We start from the raw sequence: 22,435 nt of genomic DNA on the forward strand, positions 1-22,435 counted from the left end.
TAAACAATTTCCATATTGAGCAAGATTATTATAACATTTCTAAATTTTATTTGTAGTTCTCACAAAATATTCAGAAGAGTTTAAGTTGTGTTTATTATTTTTTCTAGTCTCCTTAAATTTAAAGTAGATCTATTAAACATCATATACTTCCGGTACAACGATGGTCCCGATTATTTCAAATTATATCTTTGTGCTCTGATTTATATTCATGAAGCAATTATAACATTCAAAGTACAACCCCGTATTATCATTAGCAGATTTTGTAGTTGTAGAAGAAACGTGGCCCATCGTGTATATCTTATGACTCATTTAGATCGATCAAGATTAAGATTGACGCACATGATGTTAATGAGGTAATTTTTTATGGTTCTTATATGTAAAAAATAAATGCTCTTTAAGAAAATTACTTTTTACGATGATCGTCAGCATATTCTTTTATTTTGTCAATAATTTTAGATGGTTCATCTACTCGTGGTACCTGAAAAAATTTAGTAAATTAATTATTTGATTTTTTTATTTATACAAAAAAATATAACTTACATCATAGTTTTGGCTAATATATATACCAGTGTAGATGCCAACACTTAACGTTAACTATAAAGAAAAGATTTTTTAATAATTTGAAAGTAAATAATTATATAATTACAAAACTCGACAATCTATATAAATACTCTAGAACAGTGTTTCATAATAGGGAAGCTAGAAAAAAAAATTGATTTGTTACCAGAACGAAATACTAATCTTCAACGTCAGCAGCGATCTAAATCCTGTTCTAGATGACACATGCTAATTAATAGTGATTTATTTTTCACATAATGAACATCAAATACTTAATTAATTAAATTAGAAAATCAGAAATTATTTTCAGTTAGTTGAATATTGGTCAGTATAAAAACTATATAGTAGCCACTATACAATTGCATCGTGGAAAATTAAACCATGGACCTTTTATAAGCTAGAAAACTTGCTTGAAATCAAAGGAAAAAAATTTCTTTTAAATTATGCGAGCAAATATTAAATAAAGTTTTTGAAAACTGGAAATTCAATTATAAAGTGTTTTTGGGGATGTAGTGGGTTCTAAGACGTTTGCAAAATAATATATAGAACACACATAAAATCCATTAGAGGTAGTTAGTTTCTCATGAAACCATTAGGCCATTTTGGAAACAGGTGTGTGACGTATTATTACTAAATCGAAGAGGGTTTTAACATGATTGTAAAATATTATATAGTCGTTCAAGATATGGTTGCTTTATTACACAAATCATCTTCATGTGTAATGCAATTTCATTAAATTGAAAAATTATTTTAAAGTGACCGTAAAGCAATTTATATAAATTTTAAAAAATCACATAAATTGGCTTAAAAAGCGGTCACTTCTTTCTGGAGCCACACACGGTCTTATGAGTTATGTAAACACTCATCTTAACAACCACAAATGAAAAAAAAAAAATAATTGTTTATTGAGATTAAAGTAAAAAGACTACTTATAGCCTTGCCGCAATTTATGAAAAATATACCAAAAAAATTATTTGGATGAGTAAAAATTTTATTTAATGTCGAAATTAATTATTTATCAATATTTGATTTTTTTTTATAAACAGAAAAATGCCTTATCAAAACAACAACAAAATAAATCATATGGAATCGTGACGTCACGCGCCTAAGACTATTATTCCTTACTTTCTCCGTTTATTTTTTTTTTTGTTTTTGACCATTCATGCTTATCTGCAGTTTTTTGATAGATAATTTTTTTACACAGTTGCAAAGAAATTAAAAACTACAGTCAATAGTGATTATAACAAAATTAATATGAATTGAAAACTGTTTCTTGTAATTATTTTAGAAAATATTTCTGGGAAAATTAATTATTTATATAAAAATTTAACAGTAAAACAAAAAGAAAAAACGGAGGCCATATTTAATATATATCTTTAATATTTATATATAAATATAAAGCCATTTTAATGGTTTTATTTTCATTTCACAATTTTGGACTTTTTTGCAAATAACTTTTAAATTAAATTAATTATATAATAATAATTTTAACGTCTATTTAGTTATAACTCGGAATCTAATTTTTACGTTGAACCATTGTATACACAATACCACTAGTTATATTTAATTTTTCTTTAAACATCTTTAGTAAATTCAGAACTTACCAAAAATCTTAGCATGTTGTGCGCAAAAATAAATCCTATTAACACTACTGAATTTACTACGTGATTGTTAAACAAAACTAACAGACAATAAAATATATATTCCTACATTTTCTTTGTTATAATCTAAATGGTGTATTGCACTCAGTGTAAGAAAGAGATAACCAGACTAATATTTAATAAGAATAAACACAAAAGGCAAAGAAAATTTTGACATTTGCCGTTTACTTTCAATATTATTCTTCTTAAATAGTACGAAATATTAATATGAACGTTTATTTGTTGTAAATAATTAACAGCATAGAGAATTAACGTTGGTAGTTTTAAAGATTCAATAAAATATATAAATACATAAATCAAATAAATTAAAAAGTGCGTGTCTTTATTTTTAAGCTTTAACAATGGATCGTATAAAACATTTTTTTTCATATTTGTTTTGTTTCCTTTTACGTCATAAAAAACGAAAACATAATGAAATTGGAATTTGCGATCAAAGTAAGACTTCTATTTAAATTGTTACATTAATCAATTGAAAATAATTACTTGGCGTACTATATTTGTTAAATTTGCAAGGGGTTAGAATTATTAAGAAGCACATTGTTAACATGTAATTATTGCCGGTCCCGCATACAATTTAAGAGCAAATGTAAACAAAAGCAACAAGAAAAAATAATCTAGACTGCAACTGAAAAATTTAAATTCTTTAAGCCATTGTTTTATTAAAAAACTTAAAAAGTTTCAACCCTTATCAAACTATTAAGTTGCTTTTTCAGGCCACCTACAGTTAAAAACCGAAGTTATATGTTAGGAAGATTTTACGTATTGATTAGTCTTGCCAACATAATTATAAATATAAGGTTAATATAATTAAACTAGAATATTAAAGCTATTTGTGTATCAGAGCGATGCAATTGTGATGCGACTCCAAAGCAGTTTAAGTTGTAGTTTTAATTGTGTGGCAGCTGACAGTTATTTTATTTATATTGTGCAGCAAACTCAGTAAAAATAATTTGTTGTGATTAATTGCTTCTCTATACGAGAATTGAATTAATGTAAAGATTGATTTGTGCAAATCAGTTTTCTTTCAGCTTCTCGGTTTTTGTTTCTTAGATGTTTTCTATCTTTTTTTATAGAATTGTTTACCTTGTAAAATAACTTAAATAAACTAATTAATTTGTTGTTAATATAATTTGTATTACTTACTTTCCGCTGTCCTTCTCTCCTAAGTGGAGCATAGTGCCTCAACAATTCCTCTAAATCTTATTCTGTTGTCTGCATCTTTCGTGATTTGGTTCCAGGTACTGTGCGTCTTGAAGGTCCTAGTCCACTGTTCTTTGTCATTTCTTAGTTGCGGCACCATGCTGGCGGCTGTCTTATGGACTCCAGCATAGAGCTTGCTTTGTTATGCATGATGATGTTTTCCTGAGCGTGTGGCCAATCCACTTCCATTTTCTTCTTTTGATTTCAGTGACAGTTTGTGCGTGTTCCATGCGTTCCCAGAGATCAGTATTGGATATGCGTTCCGGCTACCATATTTTCAGTCTTCTTAAGCATTTGTTTATGCTTGGATGCGCGATTGAATAGGAACCGAATTTTTTTATACTTCATTTGTTTATACTGAATAGAAACCGAATTTTTTATATTAATTAAAGTTAATTTTTAAAGGTTATGTGTTATAAAGTTTGCTTTATATATAACTTTAATTAATAATAAAACTTTGTTAAAACTATTAAAACTCAATAAACTAATATATGTATAGCATAATAAATGCTTTTATGCGATAAAAATGTTTATTAAAGATTTCTACTATTTCTGTAGTTAAGTGCGGCCTATGGGGCTGCACTTATTGCTTCGAACTATATCCGAAGCAATGAAAAGAGTCGAAAAAATATATACTAGCTTTTTGAAGATTTCAATACGAATATACACATCAACAAATAAGTAAACATTTAATATTTAAAATTAGTTCAACAAGTTTTTTAAGTAAAATCAACTATCTTATTGTTACAACTTAATGAAAGTCTTCAAAGCGTTTCAAAATCCCTAAATATCTTAAAATATAGAAATTATTTTCCCCCTAATATCTTAAACAATAATATATGTTAGTGTTAAGGTATGAAAACTTCTACTGTGTCCACATGCAAATTTTTTTCTATGCTGGTTGTGAATGTAATAAACTAAGAAATATTAATGCGGATCTCTGAGGGATCGATGATTGGTCTATTATGTTGAAATTTCGGACATGTGTATGTGTTGTCGTGTACATCAACTCTTTTTAGATTCATGATTTGTTGACCATTTTTTTTTGCTCATCTGTTTTTATAAAGTAAAATTGTATAACTTTGATCTTCTTAATGTCTACGTTTATGAATTCTACTCTATTTTACTTTACTCTATTTGAAATATTGCAAAATATTTGACTCGAATAATATAGATGCAATGTAATTGCAACTCTTATACGATATCACAGTCTTATTGTGGAATTGATTATTATTTTTCGTACGTGTTTACAATAAGTAAAAAGTTTTTATTTATAATTATAAAATTTATAAATGTAATAGGTCCATAATATAATTGTATATATAAATATTATATAACTCGTTTTTTAGAAGCAATTAAATTTAAATAAATTGCGTATTAAAAAACGGTAGCCCAATTTAGGTGTGAATCGTGTAACATTCTTTCTCTAAAGATATGGTTCCATAATCTTTCCAAATAAAAGTAGATATTAATGGTTATGACTAAAATTTTTCTAAAATTTTGTACTTTCAATGCGAAATGAGTATCTATTGTTTAAACAATATATAAATAAACAATAAATTTTGAAGAACGCAGTCCTGAAATTTACTTTTGACATATAGTTTATTGATTAATTTTACTCACAATGATCGTAGCTTGCTATGCGCTGATATATTTAATATTGGTTTATAACGTCTCATAGTTACTATGTAAACTGAAGGTATAGATATATTTTTATAAAAACCGCTCCTTTAGTTGTAACATATATTCAATCGTTTTATCATGTCAAATTTAGATATAGCTCCTAAAGAAGTTAATGTTCAACTACAATTTTTTGTATAAGGCGCTCTGGTGGTTTCATTTCTTTCGAATTTCGGTTAGGTTAGGTTATACCGGGGATCCCTAGTGAATTCACTTAGGCCTATTTGCCTATTGTGTTACCGTTTATATAGGAAAAACTCGGTTTAAAACCACATAGAACCTTTGACGAAGTCTAAAATACTATTTAGTGTCAGGTTCTGTAATTGGGCAAGATCCTCAAGAAAGGGGCTCCTAAAGTATTGAGTCGCCGCCGTGCATAAGCTGGGCAAAAAAAGTAGATGAGAGGCACTGTCATCGCCTTCCGCACAGCTGCGATAGATTTGATGGAGAGGGAGACCTAATCTTCTAGCATGGTTCCCTAGTTTTTAGTGACCTGTAAGTAAACCTACTAAAAGACTGATATCTTTACGGGGTAACTCAATGAGGATTTTGAATTTCCTTTTATCGGAACGTGGCCAGATTGAATACAGTTGCCTGCATATCGTTGAGTCTTCTCTTCTTTAATTTCTTTCGACTTCAATAATTAAAAATTTATTTTTGCATTTATAAAAAATTGGAATCGATCGCAACAAATTTGTTTATAATTTAAGAGCTTGATATTTTACTAATCGGATGTTTTTTTTTATAGCAGGCATTTACAAAAGTTATGATTTTCATTTCTGTTAGAGAATTCCCAATTTCTGTATAAAGAGTAATGAATTCTCTGATAGTTAAACCAGCATTTTCATTTTTTTTTTTATTCGGAATTTTTTTCCTAAATTTGGAAAAATTTGGAAAATTTGAAAATTACTTGTAAACTGTAATTTGATTTTTGTTTGCAGACATGAACATTTTAATGTTAAATGATGATTGCCTGGAGGAAATTTTTAAGTGCCTCGGCGCGGAAGAGCAGATTATAAATATTTTGGTTTGCAGAAGATTTAAAAAAATTATAGAAGCGTTGTGGCATCGTAATACATTATCTAGAATTCGATGTAATATGTTCAAAACTTATGCCATAAAAAGAAAAAAATTCGAGGACTATTTGTTTCAAATCCAATACATTATCACAAAAATGGATATAAGAATATTTAATGATGAAAACATTAAGAGCATAAATAAGTTTGTTTTTCCCAATGTGAAAGAATTATCTTGTAGTACTATAGATGAGAATGAACAAATTTCAACATCTCAAGCTTATAATAAGGATGAATTGGCAAAAATGTTTGGAATGAGTTTTCCAAATTTAACAAAACTTAGTATAAGAAGTGATATAACAGGCAAATACATTGATTCTTTACCGTTTTTGGAAGATTTAAATCTAAGCGGTTGCAAATTTTTGGAAGCAAAATATCTTTCTCGAATATTTACTAGCGTTAAATTGAAAAAATTAACTTTTTTATATTTTGGAAAAAAATATTTTGATTTCGAAATAGATAATATTGTACGCTGTACTACTCTAGAAGAAGTTATTATAGATTATTATCATCTAAAATTACTAGTTGATATTTTACCTAATATGGCAAATTTGCGAAAAATTACCTGTTATTCCAGTGAGGATTTTACACTAAGATTGCCTTATGAAATTGAAACGAAATTGAAAAAAATTGCACTGAATCACTGTTTCTCCTATAGCATGATGTTTTATTTACTTAAAAATATGGTCAATTTGGAAAAACTATACGTATATGGTGCTAGTTTCTACGATTATGAAATGGAATGGCTCGCTAAGGATCTGCAAAATTTGAGAGAACTTCATATTGATAATTGCGTATTCCAAACCAAAAATGGTCTATTAAATTTTGTTAAATATTTCAACTTAGAAGTGTTAAGCATATCTGAAACTGAATTAAGTAATAGCTTTATTAAAGAATTGAATGATATCATTAGTGCGAAATGTCCAGAAAAACCACTAAGAGTATACTGCACAAAAACGACCGCATCTGTGGAGTTTATTAAAGTAAGTATCAAATAAAGTAAAAAATTTATTATATATTCTATTCTGATATTTGATTTTCAATCAATTAATTTTTTAAAATGATAAAATCTAAGTTAATTGAAGCGAATCTGTCATGTGTTTCTATATGTCTTAATATTACATGAGTTTTAATTTGACTATCGAAGTTTTATACTAAATGACAGACTGTAGGTACAATTGTAGTCTTAAATATATACCTATGCTCAAATCTGACTATTAATTTTAGTTTTTATAGCAATGTTTCATTACAGAGCATGAAACGATTTATTTCTTAACAATTGTATTTTAACATATAAGATTAACCTTTATTCATAGTGTAATTCGTCTCTGATGAGAAATGCTGACATTTTTATAAGCAAATGTCGAATAAAGGTTTCATTAGCCTTAAAAATGCTTATATGCATATAACAACTAGAAAGTGTGAATAGGTATTAAATACTGCTTCATAATCAATCATCATTAATGCTATTTACCTAGTGCTATCAACACTGTGTGTCTGCACCAGGTTAGAAGATCTTTTTCAAATTCCCTAGACTTTAAGATTTCTTTAAGAAATGTATAGTGGGTATACCTTAGGTATAGAGTATTAAGCACTTCTTATGTGCTTAATACAATATACATAGAGGCTTAACTCTATTTGGTATTGTTAGAGAGTAATAGGTTATGAATAGCTTATTTACCGAACTCAATGTGCAATTGAGACATCTCAAATATGTATAGGTTACACACTTAGCAGTAAGTATTATAAAGAGAATAAATTTTGTTATAAAAATTTTAAATGCTTTTAAAATAAATTATTATAATGAATAATATTGATAATTAAAATTTCTGTATATATATTCTATATTTTCAGAATGTCATGGATTTATCACCTATGATACAATTTTCATTTGAGTCAATTGAAAAACCACTACCATTTAAAGGATATTCCCTTGAGTGGGATCCAAATGATAAATGAGACCAAATTAATTAACAGACAAAGTATTTATTTATACATTAGAATAAAATATCACGTTCACACTAAAATTGCATTCATATAAAACATTATATTCCTGCTAAGATTTGCAAATTAGACACTTTTATTATTAATGTTGTTAAAAAATTTAATTTGATTTGTTATTGCTTTTAAAGCAAAATTTTTAAATACTCGCGATTTTGCACAGAAATTTTATTATTCTATAAGAAACATATGTACTCCTCATTTGTATTGTCATAATTGTGATGCTTAGATTTTTAAAGATAATAACATTTATCACCATATATAAAAATTGATTTCATGTTATAAAATGTTTTTGTTTTCTTTTTTTATTGTTTTTAGACTGAAATAATTTACTTCGATTATTTTAATTTTTAATTTATTTAATATACGTCAATTTGATATACTATCACTGAAATGTTATACGCTTTTAAATTATCTAAATCAATATTAGTAAGTAAATAAAAATAAACAAAAATTCTTGAACCAAATATTATGAAGTAAAAAGTATTTTATACATTTCCTTTTATTTTTAATTTAATAATGTAATTTAATATTTATACATTTTTACTAATAAAAATATTTAAAATATGTTTTGTATTGTTTAAATTTATTAAAAACAGAGTTAAATATTTTTTGGAGTTTATTGAGCTACTGTAATCTACAATAACGTATTAGTAAATATATATATTGGAAAGTATATATATATACTTTCTTTGCGTCTATTTATCCTATTATCATGCAAGTTTCACACATTGTCAATAGATAGTTTCATTACAAATACTTATTTTTAAAAAGTCTTGATCAAGCTGACTGTATATAATATATATATGAACCGCTTGATTACGAATAAGTATTTGAAATGAAACTATCTATTGATAATGTATTGTCAAACCTGCATGATAATAGAACAAATAGACGCACAGTTATTGCATGTGATAGAACAGTATGTTTTTGTTATCTATCTTTTACTGAATCTTTTGGATTAAGGACCCAAGTTTATGGTTTAAAAATTAACGTGAAGACATAAATAGTGAGCATCATCTGGAGCAAATATATGACCACTGCATATTCCACAAATATGCTTGTGTGCGAATTAATCAAATAGTGGAAACTGAAGATCTGTTTTGTCATTTATTTTTCGCATTTGGAATAAAAATTTGGACTACCGAAAAATGTGTGTGTTCCGCACAAAAATTTCTCTCATCGATCGAAGTAGCTATGAATTTTTAATTGAAAATATCATTTTAATTGGAAACTTTTTGCAAAAATGTTTTAAGATGAGGTATTGATATATGATGAATAAGCAAAAAACATTTTAATAATTTTTTGAAATAAAAAGGAAACAAATATTTAAAAATTTTTAAAAAAACCTATTTTGAACCGCAATAACATCTGAACAAATTTAAGTACGAATGAGTATTGTGTAACAAATTAAAGGATATTTAATGGACTATAAATTGGTATACGTCTTGCTTTAATGATATACTTGGCTATTCAGATATATTACACTTGAATATTTTCTTTAAGCGTACTCGTTTCGTCAATTTTTTTGTAATTCGTTAAAATATTTAAAATACGCCTTTCTTACTAATATACGACTTATATCGTTATAAGGATCAAGTTATAAATAACAAAGATCACACAATAATAAGTGGTATATTAAAAAAAAAACATTTTCATGTGCTAATAAAATGTGTTTGACTAAAATGTGTTTAACTACAGAAATAAATATATTTTATTTCATATATTTATAATATATCATATATTTTATATTTTTTTTTTGTTAAAAAAGGTTTTAAAATTGAAAATTCTAAATTGACCTCACCATATCACACACCTGTTAATTGACATATATTCACCATGATGAGTTTTATGTCTGTATTCACCACCTAAACAAGGAACGTTGTCGATATATTAGCATAGAGTGCTATTATGTCATTCACAACTAGTGTTTAAAAGAGAAAAAGAGACCATATGTAATGCAATAAGTAAGACAAGAGACAAATAACATATTTGGCGTTTTCTTTCGACGCTATCCCATTGTAGTCTAAAATTGCGTTGTGAACTATTTGGTTTATTTTAATATTTGGTATCTTAAATTTGGTATCTTAAATTTGAATTTGGTTAAAGATCCTGTTTTTTATAAATTTTATTATATAATTTTTATATAACTCAAAAGGTAATTTACAAAATTAATAACAAAATATGCACAAGTTTTTATTCACAAGTTTTTATTGCCATATTGTATATCCGCATATAAACAAAAATATTAAAATTTTAACAAAAAAGTCAAGCTGTAAACACACAGAGTTTTATATGTATATAAAGTGATACCTGACTCTACTGTAAATATTTTCGGGTTTAAGATTTTTATTTCAGAAAAAGACATACGTAAGGACATATGACAAGTTAAGAAAATTTATTATGAAATTATACAATTTAGTGTTTAATATTACTTTCTTAACTAGTAAGGTTAAGGCAATATTATTTTATTATAAAAAGCAGGTATGTATGTATGTATATGTGTGTGTAAATAAATGCTCACACATTTTACCGGTACTGTGAGTAAAGCAGATGAATTGTTTGTAAACAAAATGAACAGTCAAAACAAGGCATGAAATTTGAGTAATAACAGCTGCAGTGTATCGATATACACACATACATAATAAATATACTGATTATGAATTACAAGCGTATTGTTAATACGTGCTATAAATAAATTTAGATGCACATTTAATATTATAAATCCTTAATTTTATTTATATATGTTTGTTTATATATTTTTTTGACGCTGTAAATTATTTCGGAGTTTGTTTTCTGCTGATTACTTCACCATTTTGTGCTTGTCAACATTGGTTTAATATTTATAACATCTGTTTTTTGAGTTTAAAAATTTAAAATTTTTGGTTTATCATCTTTTTTTTTACTAATTTTAATATTTCCTTTACTAGTGGATCTATGTTAAATAGATTTTATGTACAAAACTCCAGACGACTACAAAAACGTCTATCGTCGATAGTTCTGGTTTGTAGTGGTTCTTCCTACTGACTTCTGCAAGAGTGTTGTACTTATTTACTTATCGAGTGTTAACGATGTTCTTTATCTATTAGTATCCTTTAGACAAGTAGACTTCATGGTATAAATTTCTACTTGTATCTTAAGTTATGCATTTATTCTTGCAATGACTCCTTTGAAACATTAGTGTACATACGAATTGGGATCGAGAGTGTATTTGATGCAAAAGTTTTATTATATTCACTAAATTTATTATAATAAAAGTTTGCAGCAATTTTACTTATATACACATCTGTGTTTATATGAATATACACACAGCCAATAAAGTCTGCGTACACCTTACGAATTTAGATATGTGATAAAGAGACACAACATAAATAAATATTTAAAATTAAAATTTTTACATATATCTATTCTTTGAAATCTAAAATTTAAATAGCAAAAGACAAAAGTTGTATTCGTTTGTTCATTCTTGAGATAACGGGAATAAAGTGTCCCTGCATGTAAATATAGGCCTCATAAAGTCTGCGTATAGTTATAAAAAAGCTGATAGAATTGGTAGAAATATTAAAAATAAGGCTATATTTAATACTTTGTTGAGTCCCCACGCTGTTTTAGAACTTCACTTAATCTGTTTAGCATGGAATTAACCAACTTCTTAGTTTCTTCAACAGTAATTTTCGCCCATTCTGTTTGCATTGTAATCCGCAAAGCCTCTTTACTTGTTATCACATGCTGACGAATTCTTTTTTCCAATAAATCCCAAAGATGCTCAATGGGATTGAGATCAGTTGATTGTGGAGGCGTGTAAAACAGCCTTGAACGTTGTGCAAAAGTCAAAGTTTAATAATTTCCGTTGTGTGTTTTGGGTCATTGTCTTGTTGGAACCAAAATGTCGTGAATAAGCCCAAATTATTTGCACTTTATTTCAAATTTCTTTTTAAAATGTTTATATAGCCCCATTTATTCATTGTCGATTCTATTAATTCCAACTGGCCTACACCATCAGCCACCATGCACCCCATACCATAACTCCACCACCGCCTTGTTTAACTGTGCCAACAAGATTTTTTTCCTCTAGCGCCGCTCCTGATTTCCGCAACACAATTTGACGACTTCTTATACCAAAGATGCAGTACCTGCCTTCGTCTGAAAATATCACTTGTTTCTAGAACTCCGGAAGTTTATTTATCTATTTCTTTGCAAATTCAATACGCGTTTATTTGTTTACAAGTGAAATTAGCACAAATACTTTTTTTAAATGATTGATTTACATATTTCACAATTTTCGAAGAAGAAATACGAGGGTTGTTCTTTATTATATGGATTATTTTTCGCTTTCTGATAAAACTTTTGGACGCCCAGGATGCGGTTTAGATGTTATAATTTCGGTTGAAGTTGTCCACTATGCGCTGGACTGATGAATGCGTTCTTTCAATAGTTTCACCAATTGTTCGGAAACTTTTTCCATCTTTCCATAGTTTAATAATTATTTTTCTTTTGTGCACACTGATTTCTTTTCCCCTTGATTTCATTCTTTAAAATAGTTACTATTTAAAAATTAATTGATCACTGAGCTCGCTAAATGTTCAATTCAAATTCAACAATATTCTGGTTTTTGACCATTTGTTGATAAAGAATTACCTTTTAACTCATTGAATATCTATAGAGCCTCTTTTTGAATTAACATTTGGCTTAAATGGCGTTCTTCTTTGATTCTGATTTTGTCTCCAAATGGATAGAAGGGACACCATATTTACAACTAATGGACTTATATTTTTTGTAACTTGTTTGGTCTGTAAATGTGTGATAGCTTTTCCATCTTTATCTTGTCCGGATCACAATTAAAAATTGTTCTTATAGTAGTTTGAACTAAACTCAGAATTTTACTAATGTCATCAGATTTTTCTCCAAGCTTAAAACATTTTAAAATGTTTACCTATTGTTTCAAGAAAGTTTGTTTTAGCTTTTAACTCATTTTTATACTTTATAAAGGAGCAATTTACCTTCTCACTTTACAAGACAAATGTAAACTCACACCTTTTAACTAAAAACTAAATACATGTAAATTTTCTTTTAAAAAATGTGACATACAAGAAATAAAATCAGAGTCCCGTCTGTACGCATGAATTAAAAAATGATGAAAATCGAAACACTACCGATGCAATTCGAAACTTATTTTTGTTTCGGGGCATTAGTGCATCTAGAAAGTAAATATTCTAATTGGTGTTATTATCAAAAGCTTTCTTTAAATACCCAACATGTTCAAAAACTGAAACCAACTCTTAAGATTTTAACCTTGGATGTTACCTTTAAAAAACCATTTCGTCGTTCAAATGCATTCAATTAGGTCCGAACTCCTTCTTATATGAAATCACTTGTAGCCCACACGAATCAGTCTGTGTAGTTCCTTTTAGAAGTGCTGGACGGTACTTGGTCGGTGAGCTCGATCGGTGGCGTCTTGGAACGTCCCTTCGTTTATAGTCCTACATAGGTAGAAATTGATTAATGATCTTTACTGCCATTGAGCTCTAACGATGTCGGAGTCTTTTATATTCTTATAGTATAATCTGTAGAAACAGGCACTTTATAAATATTTATTATTTTGCAGAAACTTTGTAACTCAACTCATAATTCCTAATCACAATCCTACATATTTGTCAAGATCCCTAAACAATAAAACTTACTAAGCTTCTATCAAACTAAAATGAGGGTTTTCGCAATATTTATAAGACAAGAAAAATTTTTTTAAAAATAAATATATAATAGTTTTAAATAATATTAGAGAGAGAGAGAAAGGTTATAGTACGTTTTCACTGGCTTCGTTAGACCAGTTAACTTACTTTAGATTCAAGTAATTTAAGCAATTTCAAGTAAGTTAACTGGTCTAACGAAGCTAGTGGAAACATACTATTAGAGCAATATACATTAAGACTGAAAAGTTTTCGGAAATTCTCATTTAAAATTCGCGCGCTGTATATTTTTCGATATTTTAAGTTTATGTAGTTTGGCAGCACTGTCCTTAATTACTATGCCAAAAATGAGCTCGATCTGTCAGACAGTTCGTTTACGGCAGCTGTTGAAACCAGTTCACCTCAGTAGTGCGTTGCGAAATGTCTTCGACGGTCGTACGACCGTCCTGGAAGGCTTTGTACCACTCATAAACTTGAGTTTTCGATAAAACTGATTCCCCATAAGCCTTTTGTAGCATTCGCAACGATTCTGCACACGAAATTTCGTTCGAAACACAAAATTTGATGCAAACTCTTTGTTCAATATTTTTTTCCATTGTTTTTTTCGCAACGCCCTACTGAGGTGAACTGGTTTCAACAGCTGCCGTAAACGAACTGTCTGACAGATCGCGCTCATTTTTGGCATAGTAATTAAGGACAGTGCTGCCAAACTACATAAACTTAAAATATCGGAAAATATACAGCGCGCGAATTTTAAATGAGAATTTCCGAAAGCTTTTCGGTCTTAATGTACATACATAGGTATATAATATTTAAACGCAATTTGTAATATGTAATTAATTGGTCACATATAAAAGCATTATATATGTAATTTTTTTTCTATTTGTAGATATGGATATACTAATTTTAAATGACTACTGCCTCGAAGAAATTTTTAAATATATCAGCGTTGAAGAACAAATTTCAAACACTTCAGTTTGTATTAGATTTAAAAATATTATAGAAGGATTGTGGCGCCGAAACACAAAAAAAACTACAATTCGATGCGATAAATTTAGTGATACACAAATTGATTCTTATTTTTCCCAAATACATCATAACTTGGAAGAAGCTGAATTCAATTTATTAAGTGAATCAAATATTGAAACGCTAAAAAAGTTTGTTTATCCCAAAGTGACAGAATTAACATGTAGCACCTCACATAAGAAAAGAGGGGAATCGGATGAAGTGACAATGATGATAACAAAGAGCTTCCCAAATTTAACTAAACTTTGTTTAGAAAGTCGTATAACAGGAAAATATATTGGTTCTCTCACGAATTTAGAGGACTTAGATTTGAGTTGCTGCGAGTACTTGCATACAAGCCATCTTTCATCAGTTTTCTCTAAATCAAAACTAAAAAAATTAACAATCTTATTTTATGGTTACAGTACCACATTGGATTTAAATCTAAGAGAAATGAAAAAATGTACTAAATTAGAAGAATTAACAATGGATGATCATCATTTAATCATGTTTATGGATATTCTACTAAGTTTTATAAATTTAAGAAAACTGTCTTGTTATACTAGAGACTACACTGAATATCTGCTATCAAAGTTAGCGGATTATTTCACAAACAAAATCAAAGCAGTTTATATTAATAATTGTTTTTGGGGCAGAAATACGATTGTGTCTTCACTTCGAGAAATGGTTAACTTGGAGAAACTTTATCTGTTTGATGATGATTTGGAAGATAGTAATATGGAAAATATTGCTCAAGGTAATAGAAAATTACGAGAATTTCACTTTGTTGATTGCAAGTATGAAACCGAATATGGAATTTTGAATTTTGTTAGATGTTGTAATACCCTGGAGGTGTTAAACTTGTATGGGACCCAAATTACTAATAAAGAATTTGTTCAGAGATTGAACGGTATTATAAATGGCAGAATGAATCACAAACCGATAAAAGTATATTTTGGAGGAAAAACTTTATGTAAGAGTATATTTAATGTAAGTAAAGAAATGTATCTGTTACTTTTTTCATTGCATTTGTATTTTAGTAATTTTTTATTGAATGCAGTAATTATCGAAGTTTTATTAAAAATGCGGTGAATGTTAATTTTTTTTTTTTTGACGGTTTTTCTTTCATCGGTTTAGTTATTAAATCTATATAGTATATTGACAATAATTTTGCAAATCTTAAAAAAACTAACATGTATGCTATTGAGCTAGGTATATATATTTATCAAGGTTTTTCTTTTACTGCGATTTGGTGCAATTGCAGAAGATAACTGTTGAACATGAGAATTTGGATGCGACTACTTGAGTCTCTCTCGAAATTTAGGTGTATATTGGCGAATAACTTCAACAGTTGGTAAATTTAGATCTTTGTGTAGATTTTTATTTTTGACATACCACAGGGCGCACGTAGCTTGTCGGAGAATTTTATTTTGTACTCTCTGGGTTTTTTCTATATTTGTGTTACACGCTGAACACCACAGTTCCATAACATAAGTCCAAATTGACTGAGACTGAGTTTAGAGTTGCAATTTAGAAGTCAGTACTTATATTTAAGATTCAATTGACATCTTTTGGCTTCAATATGACTTGTCCACGGAAGCCTTCTATCTAGATGAATTCCCAGATATTTCACAGAATGTGATTGAGCGATAACTACATTAATTTGCAATGATCTTATTTTGTTATTATTCTTGTTGTCAGATGATGTATTTGCATATATTGTCATTATTTCTAAATATCTACAATATTTGGTTGGTTAAAAAATATTTGTAGTAATAATTTCAAAATATGTAGTTGCATTTCACAAAATTTTATAAATAATATGTACTGATTACGGTAGATATTACTGTAGATTACTGATTACTATAGATCCCCAAGTTAAGTGTATTGTGTGCTTTTATAAATAACGCAATAACTCTGCATATGGCAAAAAATCGGTTGAAGACTTAAATTACCGACATATAAAATTGTCAAGACATCAATCACTTAAGTTTAGTTTAGTTGACTTTTGTATCTTGTTGTTCAACATATTTGATCAGAGTTAAAGGTTCAATAATATTCTCTAATAAATGCATTATCTGAAACTAATCAATACAATGCTACTGCAGTTATTATTTGTTGTTGTTGTAAAAGCCCATTGGATGTGTTATTATATTCTATGTAATGTATGGTTAGTAGTACTTACTTATCTGTGTAGATTTATGGTGACTCTAAAACGTATGCCCTAAAACTATTACTTATTATCGTTTCGTATTGTTTGCAATTTTTATTTTCCAATTTTTATGACATATTTGAATTAAAAAAAATTCTTCCAAACTTTAATATAAAAACTTTAATATCAAAGATATTATTTTCTTTTTACAGGATATCCAAGACTTGTCACCTTTGTTTCAATATACATTAGATGAGTTTATTAAGCCTGAAGTTTCCTACAAAGGATTTTGTATTGAAATGGATCCAAATTTGTATTAATGGAATATATATATATATATATATATATATTATATAATAATATTTATTTATTGGGTTATTCGAAAAGTAATTTCGGTTTTTTCTAACAGAGGCTTCTTCACAAATAAGCCGCATAATCATGATATATTATGATAGGTGGTATAGCAAGGCTTGCATGTGAAAATATTTGTTTGATTTCAAAATAATGCGAGAATCCATACAAATTTCTTAACTTGCCAAAAGCTTCTACTGCTTTTTCCACCATATTCTATAAATCTGGTACCACTTGATTATTTTTTATTTCATTCTTTACAAAATTACTTAAGTGGTAAAACTTTTGCATTTAATGAAGAGATAAAAAATTTATCTAAATCAAATAATAAATATTTTATGAGCGTGGAATCATGAAACTATTAAAAAGATGGCAAAAGATATTTGATCAGAATGATTATATATAATTCAATAAAATATTTATTCACTATAAGAAAATCATTTTTCATTTTCATAAAACAAAAAAACGAAGTTACTTTCCGAATAATCTTTAATATGTATACTCATATAAATAATATTGCGGCTGTTATAAAATTAGAAACTTTTCATATAATATATTTTATTCTAATAGCTGTAATTCAAAATCTTTATTTTATTAATATTTTTAAATAAGAATTTTTTTAAAAAACTTTTATATATTTATATAGTTCATATAGTTTTCAGACAAAAATAACTAACTTAAAAAACTGATTAATAACTTATATTTTGTATAATATAGCTTTATGATCTGTTGAAAGATCTTCTGAAATTATATGTATCAATGTAAGAAGATTCCGATAAAGTAATATGTTTTTGTAAATTAAAAACACTCTCAGGAAAACATAAAATACGAGGGCGGTTTAATAAGTCAGTGGCTTTTTGAATTTCCCGCGCAGTTACTTCAAATGCAACAGTACTGCCGTCAGCTGTAATCTACCAACTTTTTAATTTTGAGCAAGCTATGTCGTTCAGTTGGTGTTTGATAGCCGTTCAAAGCAGACAATCTCGTGAATTTTTACGAAAATGGAAAAAAATGAATTTCGTGTGTTGATTAAGCATTACGATCCCAAATCCACGAATTGGGATACGAACTGCTACCCTATGCAGCATATTATCCAAATTTAGCCCCCTGCGACTATTTTCTGTTCCCAAACCTAAGGAAATGGCTGGGCGGTAAGAGATTTTAGTTTTTATCGAAACAAACGCGTATTTTGAGAGCTTTGAGATAACCTATTATTTGGAGGAAATAAGAAAATTAGAAAAAGGATGGACTAAATGTTTATTTGCCGAAAAAATTTGTTTTAATAAGATCAGATTTTCAGATTTTATCAAGATCAGAATCAGATTTTAATAAGATCAAATAAGATCATTGCAAAAAGTCACTGACTTTTCAAACCGCCATCGTATTATACAACCAAGTACAAAACAATGCACAATTTTTTTATTTTTATTTATAATTTTTTATATAGCGAATATTTGTAATAGATATATATTTTTTATATTGTTACAGTTTTTAATGTATATTAAAATGATTAAATTCTATACGTACATTACAACTAAAACATGATTTTGTATGTAATCCCTGTAACCTAAACCAAAAAAAAAAAAAATATTGCTAAAACGTTATGTGTTTTTATATATTAGTTCAACTACAAAAACAAAGTAGATATGTAAATAAAAATAACTAACCACGAGATATATATGTGGCGATATTAGGTGAGAAAACTAAAACGTTCACATTACTTGAGGTGTGTATATTATTAAGAAATTTTAAGACATAGTTTACTGCAGCACCAGGGACAAAATTCAGTCCCTAAAAAGTTGTAGATCCAAAGAATGTTACTTGTGTTTTTGAAAGAGACAGACAGAACAGACAAAATTTTTCAAGGTTTTCAAGGTTTGATTATCGGTTTATTGCATTTCCTAGATTTGTTACTGCTGGAAATATTTAACTTAAAAGCATGCGTTGCAACTCACTGTATGGGTTTAAATACCTATTAACATTCTGTACTTCTTTCTATTGAACCACAAATTTCCAACTTCAAAGCTCGATTTTTTGAAAACTAAGCTATATCGGTATTTGGCGTAATGAAAAAAGTTTTTTAAAATAGCTGGCTTTGCTAAAATTTGTTAAATGCTCATTATTCAAATCATTATGAAGAATAAATATATTTGTGAAATATCGGCACATCAGGTTTTGAAAAATATTGTTTAAAAAAATGCCAATTCATTTAAATAATTAATATAAGTATAGTTTAATACAATTTATAAAACCATTTTTAGGGAAATTTATTGCAAAATATTAAAATTGCTGCTTATATATATAGAGGAATCTCACTTGAGTATCAAAAGAAACTATTGCCTAATATAGAAAGGTGCTTGAGTACCAAATTTCCCATGTTACTGATAATTTGATTTCTTATTGCGACATACTGGAATTTCTGATTATGATTTATTTTCTTTAAATCACTTATGTTTATAGTTTTAACATTTTCCAATTAAAGGTTCTTTAGTAGGTTTCGTTACCTTGTCCATATTTAAATTTTCTGTATTAAAAATACTTTTTCAGTTGGAATTTCGATAAACTTGGTTCCAGTCATAATTAATGATATTTCAGAAGAAACTCGAAACAAAACATACGATCCTCATGAGAAAAATTTAATTGTTGTATTATATTTGATACTAATTGTTTTGTTTGTTAAATTACTTGTTGCGATATTCATCAACGAAATCTTTTACTTTACGATAGTAGACCACCGGGCTTTCTAACTGTGGAACCTAAGAAAAGTTGTTGGTTAGTTTTTGAATATTTTTTTCACGGATGAATACCTCATAATTTTGATTGATATAAAAGCCAGCAAAGACACCAGCACCAAATGTTATCTGTCAATGAAAATAATATTTAAAGTATTTAACAAAATTGTAAAACGCATTGACACTTACCAATGGTACAAGGAAGAAAACCATGTTGGAAAAGTCTTAAGAGAAGACTTAAAAATATAATTATTGCAATTTGTACTACATCTACTTTTGAACGATAAATTTTGTGTTTTCAAATATATTAAATAATTTTCTTACTTTTTGACTAATATATATAATTCTATATAGTTTTTAGCACTGACCTACTGTGTTTAATAACAGATTTGAATTTTCTTGTATTCCTAATGAAATATAAAATAAATTGTTAATGGTTTGAAAAAATTGTAAAAGATTAAGGATTACTAAAATCTTTCTATTCATATATGGAAGAATTAAATATAAGATTGGATAGGTTCGATGATATACAGATATCTAGGCGATGTGGGTATACTGCTGAGTGATTATTGACTAGGAAACCATTTTAGGTTATTAAATATTTCCTTCAATGAATTTTGTGGCAACTGAGAGAAAGGCGAAGAATATACTTTGTCATTATATAAAGAACTTACTTTTTAAATGATTTTAGTTTTGCTGCAGCACCTTTCCATAAAAAGTAACTTAACCTTTGTTAAAGGTTAGGAATCATTCTATATTTTTCTTGTACGGTAGGGCAACGGATCAATATGCCTATGCCATAATGACTTTATCTAACTTTAGATTAAGAATAGTTTTATTATTATAAACTGATGATAATGAATGGTTTATGGCAGTTGGAATTAACCACACCTTTACTTTATGTATATTGTATGTGGATATTACAAAAGTTGAACTGTTTGTTGAAGTCGGATTTCAAATTAATGGTTTTTTGTTGATTATTCCGCCGATATTAACATTCTTGTTTTTTGTTGACAGGTCCCACTTTTTTTTTTCAGAAAATTGACATTAATTGGAATTTTTTGTTTTTCACGCATTTGTTTTTGTAATTAGTAAAATAAAGGTTCTCACAATTTTTGAAGAATCATATTATTTCTAAAACAAATTTATTTAGGATCAAGTTATTTGTGTCTTATGGGAATGCTACTATATTCACCATTATAAAACGTCAAATTTATTAAAATATTGTATTGAGACGTATGTTAACAGTATTATCAAAAACAGAACCCTTAATATTTTTGATTCTGTGGATAATTCAGAACTGCAATCTCTTAAAACAAATACAATATATGTATATTCCATTAGGAAGATATGATGGGCTTCAAATTATAGTTTTATAAAATCACTTGAATAACACAATATCATGTTTCAATAGAACATTAGTTAAAACAGATAACCCAAGTGAATATTAATTAAGTGAAAGTGATTAAGAAAGTGATTAAGTGATTAACAAGAAGAAGAAGAAGTGAAAATAAATACTCGTACACATAAGTGTACAGGTTTTAACTTATATTGTTTTCGATTTGTAAATCTGTGGTAATTTTTTCACTAGAGATTAGCTTTTAGTGCAATTTGCCTTTTTAGATTGGTAGATTTCCAGCGAAATGTATAACAGTCGAGACTAATTTATAACATTCTAGGTATTTTGTCAGAGTAGTAAGATGACTCTGAAACTAATAGCTGTTGTATATGACTTGACAGATAATGTGTGATTCGATTCGACTAACACAATCACAAAAATATTGAAATGCTATAAAAATGTTCGATTGTGGTAAAAAATTTGATGGGTCAGAAGTAAATCTAGATGGAATTCAGATTTACCAATCGAGAACGTCATTAATCTATCAATAGATTGTTTCTGTTTTCTACTCTTGGTCTTAATTTCAAAAACACTACGAACTTCTTTGCGTCAAGTCATTTGGTGTCGTTCGTCTTATTGTTGCTATATCGTTCTTCGGGGTTTTTGGTCTGCAGATTTTTAGGATTAACAAAAACGTCACTTAAGGAATGTTTTTATTTTTTTGACAGTGTTCTCAAATAACTATTTTTAATGGGTTTTTAAGTATTATAAAAGTACGCCATATATTTTAAATTAATTTTTTTATATTGAATCGAGTTTAAATATAATTTTAAGTAGAAACTAAAAAAGGCAAACAAAATTTTAAAAATTAAATAAATAGAAAATTAATATAAAAATATTATAAAAAAATTAATAAATAAAACTTTCAAATGAAACATTAAAATTTAAAAACATTGAACAAATATAAAATTAATAAAAAAATTTTATGTATAA

The 22,435-nt window shown here is 27.7% G+C and overlaps 3 protein-coding genes and 1 long non-coding RNA gene across 4 annotated transcripts; 2 read left to right on the plus strand and 2 right to left on the minus strand.

The window, feature by feature from the left end:
* Positions 1-13: 13 nt before the first annotated feature.
* On the minus strand, positions 14-2,285 carry LOC119674555. The gene is made up of 3 exons (XR_005252204.1): positions 2,163-2,285; positions 541-594; positions 14-478 (listed from the first exon to the last, which is right to left on the minus strand). It is a non-coding gene; the product is annotated as an uncharacterized LOC119674555 (long non-coding RNA).
* A 290-nt stretch (positions 2,286-2,575) lies between these two features.
* LOC119668849 lies at positions 2,576-8,379 on the plus strand. Its single transcript, XM_038078512.1, has 3 exons — positions 2,576-2,654; positions 6,041-7,158; positions 8,030-8,379. The coding sequence occupies exons 2-3, from the start codon at positions 6,043-6,045 to the stop codon at positions 8,132-8,134; spliced, it is 1,221 nt and encodes a 406-aa protein (XP_037934440.1). The 5' UTR covers positions 2,576-2,654; positions 6,041-6,042; the 3' UTR covers positions 8,135-8,379.
* A 6,375-nt stretch (positions 8,380-14,754) lies between these two features.
* Positions 14,755-17,340, plus strand: LOC119683389. The gene is made up of 2 exons (XM_038097054.1): positions 14,755-15,858; positions 17,233-17,340. Exons 1-2 carry the CDS (start codon positions 14,755-14,757, stop codon positions 17,338-17,340), a joined length of 1,212 nt encoding a protein of 403 aa, XP_037952982.1.
* Positions 17,341-19,663: 2,323 nt separating this feature from the next.
* LOC119670079 lies at positions 19,664-20,411 on the minus strand. Its single transcript, XM_038080192.1, has 4 exons — positions 20,293-20,411; positions 20,179-20,232; positions 20,057-20,127; positions 19,664-19,993 (listed from the first exon to the last, which is right to left on the minus strand). The coding sequence occupies exons 1-4, from the start codon at positions 20,314-20,316 to the stop codon at positions 19,963-19,965; spliced, it is 180 nt and encodes a 59-aa protein (XP_037936120.1). The 5' UTR covers positions 20,317-20,411; the 3' UTR covers positions 19,664-19,962.
* Between the last annotated feature and the right edge of the window lie 2,024 nt (positions 20,412-22,435).

The sequence above is a fragment of the Teleopsis dalmanni genome, chromosome 1 (genome assembly GCF_002237135.1).
Source record: "Teleopsis dalmanni isolate 2A chromosome 1, ASM223713v2, whole genome shotgun sequence".
Classification (NCBI taxonomy): Eukaryota; Metazoa; Arthropoda; class Insecta; order Diptera; family Diopsidae; genus Teleopsis; species Teleopsis dalmanni.

What these genes read in the sequence shown, in the direction of transcription:
- LOC119668849 (XM_038078512.1), top strand. Translation starts at nt 6,043, where the DNA reads ATGAACATTTTAATGTTAAATGATGATTGCCTGGAGGAAATTTTTAAG. An exon ending in CATCTGTGGAGTTTATTAAA is followed by an intron (nt 7,159 to 8,029) that starts GTAAGTATCAAA and finishes CTATATTTTCAG; the next exon opens with AATGTCATGGATTTATCACC.
- LOC119683389 (XM_038097054.1), top strand. Translation starts at nt 14,755, where the DNA reads ATGGATATACTAATTTTAAATGACTACTGCCTCGAAGAAATTTTTAAA. An exon ending in TATGTAAGAGTATATTTAAT is followed by an intron (nt 15,859 to 17,232) that starts GTAAGTAAAGAA and finishes TTCTTTTTACAG; the next exon opens with GATATCCAAGACTTGTCACC.
- LOC119670079 (XM_038080192.1), bottom strand. Translation starts at nt 20,316, where the DNA reads ATGGTTTTCTTCCTTGTACCATTG. An exon ending in ATATCAATCAAAATTATGAG is followed by an intron (nt 20,128 to 20,178) that starts GTATTCATCCGT and finishes AACTTTTCTTAG; the next exon opens with GTTCCACAGTTAGAAAGCCC. An exon ending in GTTGATGAATATCGCAACAA is followed by an intron (nt 19,994 to 20,056) that starts GTAATTTAACAA and finishes TTTTCTCATGAG; the next exon opens with GATCGTATGTTTTGTTTCGA.